The sequence below is a fragment of the Lutra lutra genome, chromosome 5, assembly GCF_902655055.1.
Source record: "Lutra lutra chromosome 5, mLutLut1.2, whole genome shotgun sequence".
In the NCBI taxonomy this organism is placed as follows: domain Eukaryota; kingdom Metazoa; phylum Chordata; class Mammalia; order Carnivora; family Mustelidae; genus Lutra; species Lutra lutra.
Window position 1 is genome coordinate 39765597 of NC_062282.1, and position 23614 is coordinate 39789210.

The following is a 23614-nucleotide window of genomic DNA, read 5'->3' on the forward strand; positions in this document are numbered from 1 at the left end:
AGTGGGGTACTGTCAAAAATAATAATTGAGGGCGCCTAGGTGGCTCAGTGGGTTAAGCTGCTGCTTTCAGCTCGGGTCATGGTCTCGAGGTCCTGGGATCGAGTCCCACATCGGGCTCTCTGTTCCGCAGGAAGCCTGTTTCCTCCTCTCTCTCTCTCTCTCTCTCTCTCTCTCTCTGTTTGCCTCTCTGTCCACTTGTGGTCTCTCTCTGTCAAATAAATAAAATCTTTAAAAAAAAAATTGAGAATATGTGACATTGGCTTAGCAGTTGAGCATCAAGCAATGAGGAAACTGGTATCAAAGGCTAGAAACAGAGAATCATGTTATTTACAAGTAAAACACAGGGCAAAACTGGCTCCAGCAATACCTTGAAGGAAGAGCATTTAAACTCTGAAACTGTAGCACTGGTAGAAGTGACCGGTAAAGTAATAGTGACTACCTTCAGCACGCTATTCCAAGAAACCAGTGTGTTCAAAAAAGAATCACCATCTGCAAAAAGTCAGAAATCACCATCTGTAAAAGTCAGCTGCTTCTAAACCCTATGGAAAAGGAAAAAAAGACTGAAGGAAAAAAAGAAAAGGTTCTGAGCAACAAAACAACTGTTATCTTCTAAGTTTGTTCAGGATACTTGTGGTTTATACATGTTCCTTCTGCCTAAATATTAGCAGGGTTACTATAGTGTTACTTCTGAGGCAAAAATCGGATTATAGGTATGGCCTTCCGACTCAAAGTCCAGGTGCCCTGAAGGTAATTGGCTAGTTAAAAGAAAATATAATGACATAACATAATATATGATCTATTGCTGTGTCACAAACAACCTCTAATGTAGTAGATTAAAACACAACCATTTATCTGCTAACAATTTGTGTGACTGGGAAATAGCTCAGGGGGGACAGCTCATCCCTGCTCCACAAGAAATCAGTGAGGGTCACTCAGTAGCTGCATTTAATTGGAAGACCATTTACTAGAAGAGGCAAGGAAGCAAAAAATAAATGAGGCTTGAGAGTTATGCCTAGGAAGGACCTTTAGGTGTGGCGACCCACACAGGAAACGTACTGAAAAGCACATGAAACAGAAAGGTACCGTGATTTTGAAGGAACTGAACTATTAACACAATTATAAGCCCAAATTTGCACATGAGGAGAAAGCAGTAAAAACCGAGCAGCTCCCAAGAAGGGCACAAGGCAGTTACATGTATGGAACATACTGGACAATGAAGTACCACCCAGAGGGCAGGGTCTAGAAACCAGAGAACAATGGACAAAGGACTTTCTACTGGAGAGAAGAATCAGGGTCTAATCAAGGTAAAGATCTTCACATGATATCTGCTCAACAAAACTTCAAAATTGCCAAGAGTTTTGATAGCTGTGCATCTCGAATCCTTTCCTTATCTGCCCCTATTCGACCATCGTGATTTGCATGTATACATTGATGGCAGTGGGGGACATAAAGTTTGTCTTTTTGGATCATGTTGGTAGGCTACAAGTTAGTATGTCAATATCAACTTCCTCCAGATTCAGTTTCTGCATGAAACTTTGTTTTGTTTCATTTTGTTTCCTTGGAAGGGGAATGGGTGTCGTCCTTCTTCTTCTTCTTTTTAAGATTTATTTACTGGACAGAGAGAGATCACAAGTAGGGAGAGAGGCAGGTGGGGGGCGGGGGGGAAGCAGGCTCCCTGCTGAGCAGAGAGCTTGATTCTGGGCTTGATCTCAGGACCCTGACCTGAGATCATGACCTAAGTTGAAGGCAGAGGCTTAACCCACTGAGCCACCCAGGCACCCTGAATGGGTGTCTTCTATATGCAAGAAGAAAAGAGAAAAGAGATACCTAGGAATCTTCTGAATAGACCACATTGGAGACTATTATATGTTAACCAAAGTCTATTTCCTTTTCCTTCAGAGCACATAGATACACTATTTTTCCAAGAATTCCTCTTGCAGTTAAGTATCATGATATGACTAAATTATGGCCAGTGGCATGTGGATAGAAGCAATGTATATGCCACTTCCAAGTCTGATCAATTAAAAACTTTCCACATCATCTGCCTGGTATCTTTTCTCGTCTATTTGCTGAGCACAAAGTTCTCCAAGTAGGGTATAGCCTGGGTCCCTTACTGGGCCTGACTGGGAATACCTTATTTTAGTGACACGTGAGAAATATATTCTTATTTTGCTAAGTCACTGAGAATTTAGAGTTTATTTGTTAAAACCATTTGCATCATTTCAATTAATACAAGGAAATTAAATGTACCAGGGAAATGTTATCAGATGACAAGTAATTATAGGGGCAGTCTTGTTTATGATCAACAAACCCAATTGTGTTCATCCCCAAAAAACATTTATGAGTTTAGGAGAAAAATAAAACCCGTATCTCTTAGGCAAAAGTTGGGATATCTACCTGGGTCATGATTTCCTTTAGAATTTGGTTTTCTTGGGCTGCCTGGGTGGCTCAGTGGGTTAAAGCCTCTGCCTTCTGCTCAGGTCATGATCCCAGGGTCCTGGGATTGAGGACTGCATCAGGCTCTCTGCTCCATAGGGAGCCTGCTTCCCCCCTCCCTCTCTGCCCACCTCTCTGCCTACTTGTGATCTGTCTGTCAAAAAAATAAATAAAATCTTAAAAAAAAAAAGAAGAATGTAGTTTTCTGAAGTGATGGGTATAGGCAGTCATATGTACTCCTGCCACCTAGTACAGTTGTTTGACTAGTGGAGCTCTAACCAAAGATGGGCCAATCTGATTTCTCTTCCACAGCAGGTTAGTACTGGGAAACTAAGTAGAAACTGAGCATAACTGAGTTATTTTAATGGTGAGATCCTAGAATGAATTCTATAAATTTCTGCTCATTAATGAGTAAAATATATGATATCCAAGATTTATTTTAAAATATTCCAGAAAAAAAAAAGTTCAGAAGGACATATGTACGTATGGGTTTTAATTTTTTTTAGTTATGAGAATAAGGGGCACCTGGGTGGTTCAGTCAATTAAGGTAGACACTTAAGGTCCTGATCTCAGTGTACTGCGATTGAGCCCTGTGTGGTCTCCACACTCAGCAGGGAGTCTGTCTGAGATTCTCTCTCTTCTTGTGTTTCTCCCAGTGGGGCTCTCCCACCCCAGCCGCTTGCGTGCTTTCTCTCTCTAAAACAAATAAAGGGGTCCTTAGGTGGCTCAGCTGGTTAAGTGCCTGCCTTCGGCTCAGGTCATGATCTCAGGGTCCTGGGATCAAGTCCTGCATCAGGTTGGGATCGAGTCCCACATTGGGCTTCCTGTTCAGCAAGGAGCCTGCCTCTCCCTCTCCCACTTCTCCTGCTTGTGTTCCCTCTCTCGCTGTGTCTCTTTCTGTCAAATAAATAAATAAAATCTTTAAAAACATAGAATTATAGGGGTGCCTGGGTGGCTCAGTCAGCTAAGCGTTTGCCTTTGGTTCATGTCATGATCTCAGGGTCCTGGGATCGAGCCCTGTGTTGGGCCCGGTGCTCAGTGAGGAGCCTGTTTCTCCCTGGCCCTCTGCCCCTACACGTGTTGTGCTCTCTCTCAAACAAATAAATGAAATCTTTATAAAAAAATAAATTATGAGAATGGCATAACAAATCCTTGAATACCTTTAACTAGTTTCAGTAATTACCAACATTTTTCTATTCTATGTTCTATGTGTGTGTACACACACACACACACACACACACACACAAACTTTTTTAAAAGCTATAGATCTCTTATACAGTTAAAAATTTAGATTCTGGGTGGCTCAGTGGGTTAAGCCTCTGCCTTCAGCTCAGGTCATGATCTCAGGGTCCTGGGATCGAGCCCCGCATCGGGCTCTCTGCTCAGCAGTGAGCCTGCTTCCTCCTCTCTCTGCCTGCCTCTCTGCCTACTTGTGATCTCTCTCTGTCTCTCTGTCAATAAATAAATAAATAAAATCTTTAAAAAAATTTAGATTCTGGGGTATGATGGACTGGGCTTCATATTTTATTCTTGTCAATTTCTAGTGGTATACATCATGCAAAAGTTACAGTGTCCTCTGTAAAATACAATACTCTCATATGCAACACAAAGAAAATGTTAGTACTTACACTGTAGGGGTGATTAAAGATTCAGTGAAACCTGTGAAGCACTTAGCACATTATCCACCACATAGTAGGTATATATGATTTACTTCTTTATTTTTAATAGTGGTGTAGTAGAAACTTGTGTAATACACAGCAGTGCTGCAAAGGAAAGTCTGATGGAGGAATACCCCTGGTGTGGTGGGGGCAGGGAGGACATTAAAAGAAAGAAGTAACTGTCAAGCTGAGTCTTGAAGTTTCCTTTTGACTCTTCTAAAAGGATAAGATAGTGTAAAGGGTAGCCAAGAGAAAAAAGTCGTAGACTTTTGGATATATGCAAATATATCATGAACATTTGTAAATTTTTGGCAGCCTGGCATGTGAATCTCCTTTGTATGTTTGGAAATTACCACTTAATGAATATTGATGAGAGGTGTAGATCCCCTCTTATCAGGCAACCTGAAAATAACATGTACCCTTTCCTAGTCCACATGTGCATACCCGGACTCAGGTGTTTGGATGCATTTGCCTTGGATTTTGGGTAGGGAGCCACTGATCCTGAGGGCCATGGCAGCAGAGAACCTATTTTTGGACACAGGTGGCTGTAGTGGCAGCAGTGATACCCAGTTTTCATGGACAGAGTGGTCATGGTTCCAGCAGTGGAGTCTTGTGTCCATGACACACAAAGCAGCTATGCATCTGTATTTAACACAGCAAGTTTGTGCGGCATGCTTTAGCTTTGGTCCTGCTTTCTTTCTAGCTTCCCACTTTTTTCTTTTTTTCTTTTTTTTTAGATTTTATTTATTTATTTGACAGAGAGTAATCATAAGTAGGCAGAGAGTCAGGCAGAGAGAGAGAGGAGGAAGCAGGCTCCCCGCTGAGCAGAGAGCCCTATGTGGGGCTCAATCCCAGGACCTTGGGATCATGACCTGAGCCAAAGGCAGAGGCTTTAACCCACTGAGCCACCCAGGTGCCCCTCTAGCTTTCCACTTATTGCCACTTTTTAACTGAGCTCAGTTCTTAAGACTTCTTACGATTCTATTTGCTACTCAATATGTTTTCATTTCAAACTTCTCTTCTACACTCACAATAGATTTTTGTTGCTTACAACTAGGAATTCTGACATAAGAAAATAGATCAGGGTAAGGGGTACTGACAGTATGTGCTAGATATGGGGCTTGGGATCTTACAATTTTAGGTAGGGTGGTAGGCTGAGCTCTTGCCAGCTTCTCTTAGATCCCTTCCCTGGCTTCCCTGCCCTGCCATTTCATAAGGAACAACATCTTCTAGGTTCTCTTGACTTTCCGGCCTTTAGATAGATTCAGTTAATGGAAGACAGTGGTGGACTGGAGGGCAAGTTGTGGTATTTATCTGCCCCCCTCTCCAGCTTGGGGTGTGATCTCTGGCACTTCTACTTTGATTCTACTTCCATTCTGATCTGACTGCTTTTCCCTTCCTGGTCGCAGCTCCTGCTCCATGTCCCTTGCTCAACTCAGTGGTTTCAGATCCCACTGGATTGCCCCAGCTTTGGAGCTCTGGTAACACCACTTACTTCCTGCACGGCTCAGCCCCAGGGGTGATGGTAACTCCTGCTGACTCAGATGTCTGAGTGGCCTCATGTTCTCCCTTGTTTTCGATAGTTCCATCACCTGTGTAAACAATTCCCTGAATTACATTTCTTCTGTTTAGAATAGTCTTTTCTGTTTTCCTGGCAGGACATTGACGGATATGTATGTCAGGAGAAACCTTCATTGAAAAGGGGACATTTGATCAAAGACCTATGAGAGGACAGAGTTAGCCATGTTGAAATCTGGGGGGAAGTGTATTCCAGGCAAAGGCAACAATCAATGCAAAGGCCCTAAGGTGAGAAAATGCCTGGCATGCTGAAGAAAACAGTGAGGAAGGAAAGAAGAGCAGATAAGGTAAAGAGGTAATAGAGCCAGATCATCTCTAATGTGAGGACTCAATGGAGGGCTCTGAGCAAAGGGGTGATGTAATTGCTTTACATTTTAAAAGGGTCATTGTGGGGGCACCTGGGTGGCTCAGTGGGTTAAAGCCTCTGCCTTTGGCTCAGGTCGTGGTCTCAGGGTCCTGGGATCGAGCCCCGCATTGGGTTCTCTGCTCAGCGGGGAGCCTGCTTCCCTCTCTCTCTCTCTCTGCCTGCCTCTCTGCCTACTTGTGATCTCTGTCCGTCGGATGAATGAATAAAATCTTAAAAAATAAATAAATAAAAATAAAAGGGTCATTGTGGCAGCTGTGTGGAGAATATAGTATGGGGGACTATATTAAAAAATACTAGCAGCATTCTAGGCAAGAGGTGATGGTAGCTTGGACCTGTGAGCTAACCATAGAGGTTATGAGAAATGGTCATACTATAGTTACACTTTGAACATAGAGCCAAAGGAATTTATTGGAGTGAGAGAAAAAGAGAGGAATTAAGGAAGACTCCAGTGATGTTGAAAATATCTAACTAGGGAAATACAAAGGGGCCAAAAGTCTTTAAGCACGGTACCAACGAGTTACTTGCATGAATTCCTCTAATATCTGCACAATTTTTCTCCCTTATGTTCATCTGGATATCTTTCAGTGCTAATGGCTGAAAGTCATTAAAGCAGTTTCTGGTAGTTGTTTTTAAATCTTTAATTGACTGTTTTAAGCCTTACATTCAGGGACTTTGTGGCCACTCTGTAGTATGGAATCATTTTTTCAGAAACATCCCAACATGTTTCAGAGCTAGCATTCCTAAGAGAGAGGAGGGAGTCTAAAGTTTTTAGCTTGAACAGCTGAAATAAAAAAATTAAGACAGAAAAGGCTATGGGCTGAACCGATTTTTGGGAGACCAAGAATTCGGTTTTGGAATGTTAAGTTTGTGATATCTGTTAAATATCCAAGTGAGGAAATTAAGTAAATATGTGGAAATACAAACCTTCAATTCATGAGAAAACACTGAGCTAGAGATAAAGGTCTAGGAGCTGTTTGTAAATAGATGACATTTTAAAGCCATGAAACTGAAATGAGGTTGTTACTGTTGATGAAAAGAAGACCAAAGTTTGAGTCCTGGGATACTCCACCATTAATAAGCTTAGGAAAGAAGGAGGAACCAGCACTGGAATTTGAGAAGGAGTACAAATGAAGTAGGAGGACAGTATGGTGTCCTGAAAACCAAAAGAAACAAGTGTATTAAGGACTGAGTAATCAATTGCGTCAAATGATAAGTCAAATAACATAAAGTCTGAGAATTGACCATTGGCTTTAGCAACATGGAGAACATTGGTGACCTTGGAAGAGCAGTTTCGGTGGAGCCGTGGAGAGAAAGCATGCCCGTGTGGGTTGAAGAGAGAATGGGAAAATTAGAGACAGTATATCCTAGACTTCTCTTTAGAGGATTATTGATGCAAAGAAATGGGGCAGTAGTTGGTGAGATAAATTGAGTTAAGATACATTTTATTTTTTGAAATGGGAGAAATGAAGGCACCGGGGTGGCTCGGCTGTTAAATGTCTGCCTTTAGCTCAGGTCATGATCCCAGGATCCTCAGATTGAGCCCAGAATTGGGCTCCCTGCGTTTCTTTCTGTCAAACAAATAAATAAAATCTTTAAAAAAAAAAAAAAAGGAGAAATGGGCGTGCCTGGCTGGTACAGTCAGAAGAGGCCCACGTCGGATGTAAGGATTACCAAATAAATAAATAAACTTTTAAAAAGAATAAAATAAAACAAAATGGGAGAAGCGACAGCATGCTTATAAACTGAGGAGAATGTTTCAAGAAATGATGAAATGTTTATGGTATAAAAGAGAAGGAACAGAATTACTGGGGAGAGGGTAGATGGTTCTGGATGGGATGAAACGTGGTGCATATGAGGAAGGATTTGCTTTACATAAGGGCATGAATAATTCACGTGTGGTAGCTGGGAAAAGACGGAGTATGTAAGTACAGCTGCTGGTAAGTGATATGGTGGTGGGTGTCCAAAGAAGTGTTCTTCTAATTAACTCAATTTTCTCAGTGAAGTAAGAAGGTCATCAGCAGGAAATGAGGCTAGAGAAACCTGGCTGGCTCAGTTGGCAGAGCATGTGACTCTTGATTGGGGTCATGAGTTCAAAAATCATGTTAGGCATAGTGATTATGAAAGAAAAAAAAAATCCGGGCACCTGGTAGTTCAGTCAGTTGAACAACCAACTCTTGATTTCGGCTCAGGTCATGAGCTCAGGGTCATGAGATTGAGCCCTACATGGGGTTCTGTGCTCAGGGCAGAGTCTGCTTGGGAGTCTCCCTCTCCCTCTCCCTCTGCTCTTCCCCTCCCCAATGAATAAATAAGTTAAAAAAAAAAAAGAAATAGGGGCATGTGGGTGGCTCAGTCAGTTAAGCATCTGCCTTCGGCTCAGGTCATGATCCCAGGGTCCTGGGATCAAACCCCACATCGAGTTACCTGCTCATTCGCAAGTCTGCTTCTCCCTCTGACTCTCTCCCTGTTTGTGCTCTCTCTCTCTCTGTCTGTCAAATAAATAAAAATTTTTAAATCAAAAAAAAAAAAAGAAGAAAAAGAAAATTTAAAAAGTGAGGATAGGAGAAGAGGTAATAGACATTTGAGGAGAAAGAAGGTGTGAAAGAATAATTTAATAAAATGAGAAAATGAACGAGGTTGGGGCGCCTGGGTGGCTCAGTGGGTTAAAGCCTCTGCTTTCGGCTCAGGTCATGATCCCAGGGTTCTGGGATCGAGCCCCGCATTGGGGTCTCTGCTCCTCGGGGAGCCTGTTTCCTCCTCTCTCTCCCTGCCTGCCTCTCTTGCCTACTTGTAATCTCTGTTTGTCAAATAAATAAATAAAATCTTTAAAAAAAAAAAAAGAAAATGAATGAGGTTAAGAATGTATGAATGTAGAATATAGGAAAGTTTAATATGATTGTCAAATAGTCTTAAGGGCCAATCTGAGGTTTGTGGTCAAGTGAGAGAATCAGTAAAGTTTGGATCTTTTCCCCAGTCATGGTCAGCTGCATGGGTGCAGATCCAGGACGGAGAGAGAGTTGGACTTAACTTAGGTGTCAGTTTTGCTGAGTCCAAAAAACCAAGAGAGGGGCAAGGAAGTTGTGAGTGTAAGTAAGAAAATGATCATGATAATTGGCCAGGGAATTTAATCTGGAAAAGAGGGGAGAGTCTTCAATAAGGGAGTAAAGAGTCTTCGATAAATGGTGGTAGAATCAATGGACTGGCAGTTCTTTTCTTTCTTTTTTTTTTTTTAATTTATTTGACAGAGATCACAAGTAGGCAGAGAGGCAGGCAGGGAGAGAGGACGGGAAGCAGGCTCCCCACTGAGCAGAGAGCCCGACTCGGGGCTCGATCCCAGGACTCTGGGATCATGACCTGAGCCGAAGGCAGAGGCTTTAACCCACTGAGCCACTCAGGTGCCCCTGGACTAGCAGTTCTTATGGAATTAAAGGATGATTGGAGTATCCAGGCTCTTTCTACTTCATTCTTTGCTCATCATAGAGATCTTGACTTTAGGATCTGAATCTTCAGATTTATAGCTAGGTAGCAGCATGATAGAAAAAGAGAAATGGAGAAGAAAGAAACTGCAACTGCTGTCTATGTTTAAAGGAGGTTTCCTAAAAGTTGTCACATGATACTTTTCTCTTACATTTCATTGGCCAAAACTTGTTACATGGCTATTCCTAGCAATAGAGAGGCTGAAAATTAAAGTCTTTATTCTAGTATGAAGAACAAAGGGGAGAAAATATATTGGATTAGGCAAATACTATATTTCTTCGCTTCTAGAATGTGCATTCCCCACCCTTTGCCTCTCTGAAATCAGTATATATAACATAGTTAGTGGTGTGTCATGGCTTACTTGTTGCATTTTTCTGTAGTTAATAGTACAGAAAATAATGATGCACTTTACAGTTGATAACATCATATATTGGAAGAAAGATGGTGGTATTTGTTTCAGATAGACAATACTGGATGGGAGGAACAGATATGCCTTGGGTAAGAGAAAGGGAAAGAGTATAAATAGTTTGGTTTTCTACATGTTAAGTTTGAGAATGACCTATAAGCAGTTGAAAATTAAGGTTCGGAACTCTAGATTGTGATGAGGCATGTGATTGAGTGGGAAAATTCCTTGAGTTCTTAGGAATTTTGATTGTCTGTACCCTTTGTTTTTTTCCAAAAGTAATTTCAAGTGGCAGTTCTTCACTCTAGGTAGAAATTATTTTATTTGTTGCCAAAGCCTCAGCAGCCCTGGCAGACACCATGATAATTTTCTAAGATGAAAAGGTATTAATTCAAGGCTTTCAATTAAATTAGCACTGAAAAATTAGATATGATTTAAAATATTAGTTTGTAGCCAATAAGTGATGGTGGAATTTTTCATCTCTGTAGTGATTGCATGTGAAACCTCTGATAGAAATGTCTGGTTTTAATTTATTTTCTTCTGGATGCTTTATTGAAGACCCATGTGCAAGGGGAAAAAATTAAAACCAGACAACTTCAGATCCACTGTAAATTTCTCATGCCATCAGAAAGTCTAAACTAAATGTTTCTTTTGGCCACCGTGCTTGAAATGCAAGCAAAAAGTAAAATTGATTCACATTTTAATACTCCTATTTGAAATAATAAAATGGCATTTAGTCCTAGGTATCTATTTATTCTAGTGGTTGAATCTATAGTTTCCATGACATTGTAAAATAAATAAATAAAAAAAAATACACAGAGCAAATTATTTGTTTCATTTCAGGCCTATATCCTGTATTTGAAATGTGAGAAATAAGGAAATGAAAGTGGTTATTAAACTTTTTTTAAAAAATGCAACTCTAGTGAAAGGTAGATTTATGGTTTCAGGTCTCCTGCCAGCAACACTGTGCCTCTATCCCCGCAACATCCCAACCTGGTCTTCAGGAACGACATTTGGTCAGAGATGAAATATTAGAAGCCAATAAGATTTGTGAAAGAGCAACCACATTAAAAATAATTTGTATAAGCTTTATCTAAGCCAAAATAACAAAAAGAAAAGACATTGACCCATTTTCCACATTTTTACAGTTCCAGTTAGCTTCATTTATTCATTCATTCATGTACTCACTAATTCATTCATTCTGTACCTTCGTTGTGGCCTATTATGTGTCAGGGCCTACCCTAGGTACAGAGGAAATGATCAGCAAAAACGGATATGATCCCTGTACACAGAGAAATCACATTCTGGAGAAAGTGACGATTACATTGCATTAAAGCTGTAGCATGGGAGGTGCTCCAAAGGAAAAAGATGTGGTGCTCAGTGGACCACCAAAAAGAGGAATTGATGTGGTCAGGGAATTCAGAGAAATAGTCCTTCTGTAAGAGGATCAATAAAGAAATTTTTGACTGCAGGATATCTAACAGATGGAGGCTTAAACAGTTCAAGGCACTAATTTCTTATAACAAGAAGGAGGAGGTATTTTGATCAGGGTTGATTCAGAAGCTCAATAATGCCGTTAAAATCCTAGGCTCTTTCTGTCTCTCTGCTATTCCATCCTTTCTCGGGTAGGTTCTGATGCTTGTTCCCTCATGCTGAGAGGATGCCACAGTTCTATGCTTTATATCCTTATACGGTTGCATCCAAAGGCAGGAAAGAAGGCATTTCTCTTTTTTCAGAAGCTTTTTTTCCCAGAAGAGATTTCAGATCCCCTTGGCCTTGGTGTGGAAGAGTTCACGGGAAATCAACTATCCTACATTCTTTAGTCTCTGTAGTAGAAGTCAGGTTCTGTCAGCAAGAATGAGGAAGGTGGGATGACTACAGGATACTTACAGATTCTACCACAAGGAGTGACTTGCTAGCTATGATCTGAACAAGGAGGATGTCTAGAGAAGAAGTGAGGAAGAGCACTTCAACAGGCAACTGTTTGCAAAAGACCCTGGAGCGGGACAGAAAGATAGTCAGTGGTCTAGAGAGGAAGGTGGGGAACAAACCATGTGGAGCCTGTCAGGTTGGGAGAAGAGATTTTATTCTGAGGGCAATGGTAAGCCATCGGAGGGATTCACACAGGTGACATGATCATGTGTTCATTTCCAGGGGGCAGTGTGAATTGGAGACCAGAATAAATGTGGTAACCTGGTAGGAACCCAGTGCAAATCTCCAGGTAGAAATAAGATTTAAAAAATTGTACAGTTTATGAATTTTTGTAAGTTAAATAAAAATTACTTCATTTGATCAATATTGATTGCAGAACTAGAACGATTGTTCCTGGAAGCATTTCTGTGAAAACAAAAGTTTATAACGATAGCTGAAGGGAGATTTGGCCTTATTTACTGGAGGATTTTTTTCCCCATATAATTTATATGTATCAAAGAAAGGTCATAAAGTACTAAAAGTTACAAAAGTGCTAAGGATGAAAAATAAAGCAAGGAAGATGTGTAGGAGCTAGGGTCAAATTTTTAGGTAAAGTTGTCAGGAAGGACTTGACTGAGAAGGTAACATGTGAGCAAAGACCTAAAGGAAGTGAGAGAGACACAGACAGACAGAGGGAGAGACAGAGACAGAGATAGAGGAGTATTCCAGTGACAGGAAAAAGCAAGAACAAATGCTTTGAGATAGGAGTGGGCCTGGCATTTTCTGGGAATATTAAAGTGTTCAGTGAGTCTAGAATGCAGTGAGTAAAGCCACAGTTGTAGGAAGTGAGGTCACAGACTCTTGATCTCGGGATTGTGAGTCCAAGCCCTGAGTTGGCATAGAGCTTATATTTGTTTGTCTGTTTCTTTGTTTATATTTTATTTACTTATTTGACAGAGACAGACAGACAGAGAGCACAACAAGCAGGGGGAGCAGCAGAGGGAGAAGCAGGATCCTTGCTGAGCAGGGAACCTGATGCTGAACTCCATTCCAGAACGCTGGGATTATGACCTGCTTAACCGACTCAGCCACCCGGGCTTCCTAGATCTTACGCTTTTTTTTTTTTTTTTTTTTTTAAGGATTTTATTTATTCATTTGAGAGACAGAGAGATCGCTTCTCTGCCTTTTGGCTAAGATCAAGTAAGAGACAGAGAGAGAGAGAGAGAGAATATGAGCAGGGGAGAGAGGCAGAGACAGAGAGAGAAGCAGACCCCCTACTATGCTGGGAACCTAATATGGGGGTCCATCCCAGGACCCCAGGATCACAACCTGAGCTGAAGGCAGATGCCTAACCATCTGAACCACCCACGTGCCCCTAGAGCTTACTTTTTCTTTTTAAAAAATTTTTGTTTATTTATTTATTTATTTTTCAAGCCATAGAAGTTCATTAAGTGAAGATACAGAAAAAGCTCTCAAGAGTGAGAGTGGTTCGGACAGGGTTGCCAGTGGGAGCCTTCAGGGTTAGTCTTCTGTAGAAAGCTATCCACGGAACTTCAATCCTTTTAACGTTTCTATTTATACCACCATTGAGCAAGGACTGGTGAAAACACCTTCAATATCTTATTTCCTTTTTAGAGTCTGGTCTACAGACTATCTTCTTCGTTGGTCACAGGTGATTATCATAAAAGACACCGACCCCCCCATGCCTAGGACAGGGTGGTCCAGATTATTCCCTTATCTCTGGTTTCCCCACACCTCCACATTTTTGGGATTTCTATGAGCCTGATCCCATATCCCTCTATCTATCTCCCCCTACCTGTCCCTTCCTCATTCCTCCTCCTGGAATAGTAAACCCTAACTGATGTTAGGGAATGGGACGATGAGCCCTCTGCCTGCTTCCTGTTGAAGAGGGCTGTGCGGTAGAATCTATCCAGGAGTCAGTCCAGAGGTTTGTGGTATGGCTCCAGGGGGTCATGATGGGAGGCAAATGGCACATCCATCAGCATATGCAAAAGGATGAACATAAAACATGTGTTAGGCCCAAAAGTATCATCACATCCCTTAGATAGGATTCCCAATTACCAATTTTGTTAAATGGATCAGTGGATATCTAAAGCTTATTTAAAAATGAATAAATAAATAAAGGGAATCATGACTTAAAAAAAAATAGAATTTCTCCAAGGTTACCATATAATTCAGCAATTCCACCTCTGGGTATGTATCTGAAGTAAATGAGATCATTATCTTTGAAAGATATCTGTACTCTCACATTCATTGTAGGATAATTTCCTTATAGCCAAGACAGGAGAACAACCTAAATGTTCATTGACAGATGAATAGATCAAGAAAATGTGATATATATGTATGTACATATACATATATATATATATATGAATATTATTTAGACACTAAAAAGTTGGAAATTGTGCCATTTGTGACAAAACAGATAAAACTGGAGGGCATTTTGCTAAATGAAATGAGTCAGAGAAGGACAAATGCCTTCTTAATTTATATGTGGAATCTAAAAAACTGAATTCATAGAAACAGAATAGATATGTGGTTTCCAGGGGTGAGGTGGAGTATTGGAGATGGGGAGATGTTGGGGGAGGGATGGGTGAAGGTAGTCAAAGGATACAAACTTCCAATTATAAATAAGTTCCGGGGATCTAATTGATAGCATGGTAACTCCAGCTAACAATACTGCATCATATACTTGAAAGTTACTGAGAGTACATCTTAAAAATTCTTGCTCATTTCCTAGTCAGGGAATGTAAGAAAAAAAATGTTCACCACACACACATACTCAGAAAGGTAACCATGTGAGGTGATAGACGTGTTAACTAACCTTATTGTGGTACTTATTTTGCAGTATATGCATCTATCAAAGTTTTACACCTTGAAATTACAAAATGTTATATGTCAATCATATCTCAAGAGAGCTGGAGTAAAAGAAAGTACTCCAGGGATATTATGAATATCCAAGTCTAGAATATTAGTAGTACGGAAGCAATTTTTAGGAGCGCCTGTAATGACTCTCACAAGCAGTGTTCCCCAGAATATCATTTGGGAAATGAAATTATAGATACTCAGTGAATTAAACAAAAAATACTCAATGAATTAAAATCATGTCAAACTATGAGGAGTCAGATAAATTTAGATAGTGAATATTAATTAGTAGTAAAACAAGGGCCTTAAATTGCTGTTTGTTGGGGCAACTGGGTGGCTCAGTTGGTTAAGCATCTGCCTTTCACCCAGGTAGTGATCCTGGGGTCCTAGGATCAAGCCCCAAGTTGGGCTCCCTACTCAGTGGGGGGTCTGCTTCTCCCTTTCCCTCTGCCCCTCTCCCTGCTTGTGCGAGTGCTCTCTCTTTCTCAAATAAATAGTAAAATCTTTCTTTAAAAATGCTGTTTTGTTTAGGGGTGATGAGCTGCTGAGAAAGATTTTGGTCACCATACATGATATGCAAGCAAAAAGTAAAGTCAGTTTTAATACTCCTACTGAAATATCGAACTGGTATTTAGACCTAGACATTTTATTAAATTTAGTGGTAGAGTCTACAGTTAGGTGACATTGTAAAAAATTAAGTAAATAAATGCACATGACAAGTTATTTCTATTCCACTCTTAGGCCTATATCCTCTATCTAAGGTCAGCAAGGACTTCAGCTATGGACAGCTGAGGGAACCAAGCAGAAGGAACCAGGAACAAGGCTCCATCCTGCTTGTGATCTCTCTCACTCTCTCTCTCTCTGAAATAAATAAAATCTTAAAAAAAAAAAAGAAAGAAAACACCTTTATTAAAATTTAACCCAACAGAAATACCACCCTAGGGCTTAAATTCTCTCTGAAATAGAGAACCCAGAAATAGTATGGCCAAATTGATTTTTTTTAGAAGATTTTATTTATTTATTTGACAGAGATCACAAGTAGGCAGAGAGGCAGGCAGAGAGAGAGGGGGAAGCAGGCTCCCTGCTGAGCAGAGATTTCCCCATGAGGGGCTCGATCCCAGGACCCTGGGATCATGACCCTAGCCGAAGGCAGAGGCTTAACCCACTGAGCCACCCAGGCGCCCAGCCAAATTGATTTTTTGATAAAGGAACAAAAGCAATTCTATGGAAGAAAGATAGTCTTTTTAAACAGAGTGCTAGAGGGCGCCTGGGTGGCTCAGTTGGTTAAGCGACTGCCTTCAGATCAGGTCATGATCCTGGAGTCCCAGAATCGAGCCCCGCATCAGGCTCCCAGCTCCACGGGGAGTCTGCTTCTCCCTCTGACCTTCTCCTCGCTCATGCTCTCTCTCACTGTCTCTCTCTTCTCTCAAATAAATAAATAAAATGTTTAAAAATAAATAAATAAATAGAGTGCTAGAGCAACTGGACATCCACAGGTAAAAAATTGAATCTTGACCTAAACCTCTCACCTCATTAACCAAAAACGTGACTCAAAAAAGACCCTAGACTTAACTGTGAAAGGTAAAACTAAAAAACCTTTAGAAGAAAACATAGGGGGGCGCCGGGGTGGCTCAGTTGTTGTGTGTCTGTATTCGGCCGGGGTCATGATCCTCCCGGTCCTGGGATTGAGCTCCACATCAGGCTCCCTGCTTGGCTGAGAAGCCTGCTTCTCCTTCTACCATTCCCCCTGCTTGTATTTCCTCTCTTGTTATGTCTCTCTCTGTCAAATAAATAAATAAATAAAATATTTTAAAACAATTAAAAAAAAGGAAGAAAAATTGGTGAAAATGTTTAAGACATAGGATTGGTGAATATATATAATATATTGGTGAAAACATATTGGTTAAAAGTATAATCCATGAGCTTAAAAATGACCAATATAGAATTCATCAAAATTTAATACATTTTCTAAGCAACAGACCCTATTAAGAGGATAAAACAAGCTGCAAACAGGAGAAAATATGTGCAAACCACGTATCTGATAAAGGACTCATATCTGGAATATATAAAGACTTCTCAAAATGTAACACTAAAAACTAATGCAATTAGAAAATGAGCAAAATATAACACTAAAAACTAATGCAATTAGAAAAATATATAAAGACTTCTCAAAATGTAACACTAAAAACTAATGCAATTAGAAAAGAGCAAAAGACATGAGATATTTACTGCAAAGACTATACAGAGGGCAAATAAACACATGAAAAGATATTTAATATTATTAGCCATTAGGGGAATTAAATTAAGGCCATGATGAGATATTATGACACACCTATTATTAATGTTGGTTGAACTAAAATAAAAAAATAGTGAAATAGCAACTTCTGGTGAGGATAAGGAGAAACTGTATCTCATATATTGCTGGTAGGAATGTAAAAAGGTATAGCTACTTTGAAAAATAGTAAGCAGTTTCTTTAAAAAAACAAACATACATGTATCACATGACCTAGCATTGGGCTTTTGAACACAATCCCAGAGAAATGAAATTTTATGTTTACACAAAAAAACCCACCAGCATTCATAGCAGTTTTGTTTCTAATAGCCCCAAATGGGAAACCACCAAAATGTTTTGCAACGGGTGAATGGTTAAACAAATAGGTATGTCCATACGTGTATCTTACTGGCTTTGCTCTTCTGGAGGATCTTAATACACCAGTAATGCTACTCAGCAATAAAAAGGAATGCACTGTTGATACACACATTAACTCGAGTGGTTCTCAAGGGCATTATACTGAGTTTAAGAAGCCAATCTCAAGAAGTCATACACTGCATGAGTCTTTTATGTAACATTCTTGAAATGTCAAAATTATAAGAATGGAAACGGTACTGTTAAACCTTGAACAAAATGGGTTTGAACTATGCGAGTCCACATGTACTCGCATACTATATTTATTTTTTAATATAGTACATGTATTTTTTTTTTAAGATTGTATTTATTTAAGTGACAGCCAGAGAGGGAACACAAGCAGGGGGAATGTGAGAGGGAGAAGCAGGCTTCCCGCTGAGAAGGGAGCCCCAAGTGTGGAGGGTAGGAGAGGGGGGCTCCATCCTAGGACCCCAAAATCAAGTCCTAAGCCAAGCCAAAGGCAGACGCCCAATGATGGAGCCACTCCTTTTTTTCTTTAACAAACTTTTTTTTTTTTCCAAGCAAATTCTACACCAGAGGTAGGGCTAGAACTCACAAGTTTTTTGTTCTGTTTTGTTTTAAAATTTTATTTATTTGAAAGAGAGAGCACACAGGTGTGAGTGCGAGTGGGTGGCGACAGAGGCAGAGGAAGAGGGAGTAGACTCCCCGCTGAGCAGGAAGCCCAAAGTGGGGCTTAATCCGAGGACTCTAAGATCCAGACCTGAGTTTAAGTCAGGTGCTTAACAGACTGAACCACCCAGACATCTCAACTACCTTTTTATTTTAGATAATTCACAGTTAATCATTGTTTTTAAGGTCAGTAGCCCATAATACAAAGATGTTTCCAACACTGGTCTCAGAAGATAATTTTTGTTTTATATTTATGAAGCAATAATAATATTTTTGGTGTTTAGAATACGATTGCAGGTTCAGGATTTACCGGGAAGACAGTAAATATCAAATACTGTGTTCCATTAGTTTTTCATTGAAATCCACATGTCAAAAAAATAACCTTTTTCCAGGCCATGTGTCCGAACTGGAAAATATGATCCTTACAACTAGAGAACATCAAACTGAATACAGTCCTTCCTGAGGGCTTACATACTGAATCTGGCAACACTTTGGAAAAGTACTACTTTAGGTTCTCAAGAATCCAGAGAGCCCTCTGGCTCTTCCAGTGGGCTCAGCGCTAAAAATGATCAGTCCTTTGAAAAAATTATGAGTTGCAGGTGTTTAAATTTTCCAGGTTGTTTGGGGCGGGGGGGGGCGGCGGGGGGGGGCGGGGGGGGGGCGGCGGGGGGGGGCGGGGGGGGCGGGGCGGATGACGTGTCTTCATTAAATAACTAGTCCCAACAACAAACAAGGATTACAATTTGTGGAGGTAATGTTTACACTTAATGCACTGCTGCATTGCTGCATTCATTTTCCTTCTTATCTGTCAATCAAACCTTTCACCTCTTTTCTAAATTCCAGTATTTAACAAAACGCCAAACACAAGCGAAGTAAACAAAAACCCACTCTATTATATTGTGGTTACAGAGCCTTGAGAACGAAGGAAGTTTGTCCCTTCCGGAGATCCGTCCAGGCGTTTGCCTGCAGCAAGATGGCGGCGGTCTCAATGTCAGAGGCGCTGAGGCAAATGTTGTGGGGGAAAAGGGCAGTGGCTGTAGCTGCCATTTCCGTTTCCAGGGTTCCTATCAGGTAACAGGATTGTCAGGCTTCTTCTTCAAGCTTCTGGGGTCTCTCCATTTTTGCGGGGGTTCTCTGCTGCCTGGGTCCCGGAGAAGGCCTTGGGGAAAGCGTTCTCTGCTGACCCCTTCCTCTGGAAAGGGCAGGCGGATTTGGGACTAGCTGCGATTCAGGGGCGCTGGCCAGGCGAGTGGGGGCGTGAATGCGGGGATGGGGGAGGAGGACGCATGGTTTCTTGGAAGGTTTTGGATTTTGCTGTGAGAGAGGGTCCGTGGGGTGGGGTTGTCTCCGGGTCTGCTAGCCGAGCTTTAGCCCCCAGAGAAGGGGAGGAGTCTGATTTTTCTCCCCACTTTCCGCACTTCTCCATTTTTTCACCTGTTTGCCCATCACGCCTCCTCGTTGGAAGGTTAGATCCCTCTCTCCCTTAATACGGTTTCAAGTGCTGTTAGTGGGTTTCTGTACAGAAAGATTGTTCATCAGACTGCTTGGTTGAAATTCATTGTTAGTGAGCATATCACTGTTAGTAATATTGGAAGGTAATTTTTTAAAGGCTGGTGGTAATGTCGGCAAGTTTCCTGTCCAGAATTTTATTAAAGCTTCATAATATTTCAGAGATTTTTGCTATTATTGTTCTGCTTTGAAGCGTTTTTGTGATAGTGATTTTTTTCCGGCTGCATTAATTGTCGATTTCCCTGTTTTTTTTTTTTTCGAATTTTCCTGACATTATGTTACTAACACAACAACACACACACTAGTATTTTTATTTGCGAAGACTTACGTTTTATTGCTATTTTCGCTGCTTATTAGAAACCAGGGCATATATTGAATATTTTTATGCATGCTCTGGAGATTACACTAAGAGCTTAGAATAACATGGAAAGATTGTATGGACAGATGGGGATGGTTAAAAAATTGGCCTAGTCAAACGCTACTTAATTTAGTGTTATATTAAGATATAAAGGGAATGCAGAGAGTTAGATCTAGAGTTAATTAGAAAGGATTTTTAGACGTAGATTTTATTAAGGTTTTAAATAGTGGGTGTTGGGGGCGTGGGGAGAAGAGGATGTTGTGGGTAGGTTCAATGGCTTATGAAAAGCTTTGAAGGCGGTAGTGGATATATACATAATATATGGTCCTTGGAAAATAAGGATGCTAAGATTAGGGAAAGGTAAACAAATTTGTGGTTAACTATTTTATATATGGGGAACTTGAAGAATGGAAAGTGCTTCTGTAAAATGCCCCACTGATTGACTTACGCTGTAAGAGAGGTGATCTAGTTTAGTTCTTGTTCTCCTAGACATTATGGAGATTAATTTTGCATTCCCAAGTAATGTATTCATAGTAGCCTTAGAACTCAAAACAAATTTGAAAGATCCACTGGTGCATGACTAATTAAGACATGACTGTATATTTAAGCTTAAGTCACAGCCATTTTGTCAGCTATTGTTGTAGTTGAAGTAAGATACTGGATTTTGGAAACTGATGATAATTAGTACTACTTATAAAGATTTGAAGAGTTTCTGCTTGAAAATGTGTTAGAAGAGATTTGAAAATAAGATATTACATTATATATGGTAACCTCTGTTTCACACTTTAAAAAACTTTGCTAAGGAAAACAAATTTTAAACACAAGCCAAATGACACATTTGTCTATTTAAAAAAGATTTTATTTTTTAATTTTTAAAAACCATTTTATTTATTTATTTCAGAGAGGGGAGGGGCAGAGTGAGGAGGAGGAAGAGTCTCAGCTTGGAGCCTGTTTCAGGGCTCAGTTCCACGACCCTGCGATCATGACTGGGATCACGACCTGAGCTGAAACCGAGAGTCAGATTCTTAACCAAGTGTGCCACCTGGGCACTCCTAAAGATTTTATTTTTAAGTAACCTCTACGCCCACTAAGGCGCTTGAACTCAAAATCCTGAGATCAAGAGTTGCATGCCCTACTGACTAAGCCAGCCAGGTGTCCTTATTTATTTGCTTTCTGTAACCCCCTTTTTTTTTTTTAAGATTTTATTTATTTATTTGACAGAGATCACAAGTAGGCAGGGGGGGGGGGGAAGCAGGCTCCCTGCTGAGCAGAGAGCCCGATGCGGGGCTCCATCCCAGGACCCCGAGATCATGACCGAGCTAAAGGCAGAGAGGCCTTAACCCACTGAGCCACTCAGGCACCCCTGTAACACTTTTTTTTTTTTACCCAAAGAGTTTATGGTCATCTCATCTTGAGGCAAATTTATAGCCCTTCTCTTTTACATATTGTTGGCTTTTCATTGTTAAGTTTTCTCTTTCCGATATGATTCAGAGGTAATGAGGATCTGAAAAGTTTGTGGGTGGAAAGACAACTAATAAACTGGATGATTTAAATCTAAAATTCATTTTATTATAATGCTTATAAAACATTTACAAATAATGTAACATTTCAGATCACCTGAATAAAATGAGGGAGAGTAGAATCAGGCAGTTGGTAAGAAGGGGAATAGTGAACAAATACTGAGGAAAGATGAGTAGAAGGAAAGATGCAGTTACGTTAGCTTGTATCAAATTAACTATAGTACATCCGTAAGAAACAAGAGCAAACCAAAAAACCCAACAACATACATAGGGGTGAAAAATTATTTAAACAGTGTAGATGATTCAGTTGATCTAGTTACTGAGCTCATGCTCTAGAATGTCTTCGTTTCCACATGCTTCTCATTTCCCTGGATTGAGTGAGGGGGGAACCTGAGTCAGTGGCCTACATTTATTCTTACTTTCCTGGATTTATCTATGGAATTGTCCAGGGTAAATTTAACTACTTAGGATTTTAATTTAAAAGCTAGGTAAAGGGGCGCCTGGGTGGCTCAGTGGGTTAAAAGCTAGGTAAAATGGTACACTGTTTCAAAATAGCAATACTTTGGACTCTGTGCTTGATACAGTTGTTTTTGTTTTCTTTAACCTGTTCATGTATACTTACCTAGACTTGTTTCATTATTTCTCGTTAAAAAAAAAAAAAGATTATTTATTTGTCAGAGTGGGAGCTGCAGGTAGAGGGGGAGGGAGAAATAGGCTCCTCACTGAGCAGAGAGCCTGCCCTGGGGCTCCACCCCAGGACCCTGGGATCAGGACATGAGCCGAAGGCAGAGGCCTTAACCCACCGAGCCACCCAGGCGCCCCTTTGGGAGGCTTCTTTTGTGCTCCTATCTCTGGCTCTTGTGCTGCCCTATTTCCTTTTTCAGCATTAGAGAAGCCAGTATGAAGTTATGAGGTTCTCCAGGAACCTCCGTTGAGTAAGATATGCTAAAGATGACAGTCCTAAGGTTGACAAGAGTTCTGTGTATGTTACACCTTGCTGTGAAATTGTCTTAGCCCATTTTGAGAAACATCTAGGACATATAAAACCAGTTGATGGCTTCATTTCATATAAGCTGGATAAATTACTCTCTGAAGTGCAGCTACTTTCGCTCTCTTTGAAACATGTCAAAGTCAAGTTCAGTGAGCTTGAAGTATCTCTAAAGTGTCTTTTTTTTTTTTTTTTTTAAAGTAGGCTCCATGCCCAGTGCTGAGTCCAAGGTGGGGCTTGAACTCATGACCCTGAGATCAAGACCTGAGCTGAGATTGAGTTGGAAGTTTAACTGACTGAGCCACAAAGGCTCCACTAAAATGTCTTCTAATAGATTTCATTGTTTTGCTTATTTTACTCATTAAGAAATACCCGTAATTGGTCTATTTTCTTCAGTAGTGGACATCTTTGTTGAATTCTTCTTAGAATTAAATATTTTAATACATTCATTACAGTGTCTGGTACATAGTAAATCTTAGCTAAATAAACTCTACTTTTGGGGCACCTGGGTGGCTCAGTGGGTTAAAGCCTCTGCTTTCGGCTCAGGTCATGATCCCAGGGTCCTGGGATCAAGCCCCCTATCGGGCTCTCTGCTCAGCAGGGAGCCTGCTTCCTCCTCTCTCTCTGCCTGCTTCTCTGCCTACTTGTGATCTCTGTCTGTCAAATAAATAAATAAAATCTTTAAAAAAAAATAAACTCTACTTTTATTTTTGGTTTGAATATCTATGTTTCTTTTCTTTAATCTTGTGATATTGTGGTAATTGCTGTTATTGTTTAAAATACTTGCCTCTGTTCCCTGTGACAGGATTATACATCACTGCCTCATTAGCCAAGTGATTTGTTCAGGCCAATGTAATGTTACTGGCAATAATACGCCATGTCAGGCAAAAGCTATAGGACCTGTCCTATGTTTTACCATGTCTCTTTTCCCTCTGCCTATGAGGTAGACATTTTATTTTTTATTTTATTATTTTTTTTTATGGCTTTTCATGGGTGAGACCTGTTGGAGGAGGTGGGGGGCGAAATGAGAATAGAGTTCTGCTAGCTGGAATAGAGGGCCACCTATGTGCAAGATCAAGTCATGTCCTCCTGTTGGTTCCCCCATTTATTTGGAGTGGTAGTGTGTCAGACCACCCCCTACCACAACCTCTTCCCTCTGCTGTGACATTCCCCTTATGACTTTGCCCCTTCTTTTTTTTTTTTTTTTTTT

The 23614-nt window shown here is 40.5% G+C and overlaps 1 protein-coding gene across 1 annotated transcript in view; it reads left to right on the forward strand.

Annotated features, from left to right (window-relative positions):
* The first annotated feature begins 18950 nt into the window (after window positions 1-18950).
* Window positions 18951-23614, forward strand: part of NDUFS4 (NADH:ubiquinone oxidoreductase subunit S4) — a 111098-nt gene continuing 106434 nt past the window's right edge. Inside the window, exon 1 of the mRNA XM_047729802.1 lies at window positions 18951-19100. Within this exon, the coding sequence (XP_047585758.1) occupies window positions 19003-19100 (98 nt within the window). The 5' untranslated portion in view covers window positions 18951-19002. The remainder of the gene's footprint in view (window positions 19101-23614) is intronic.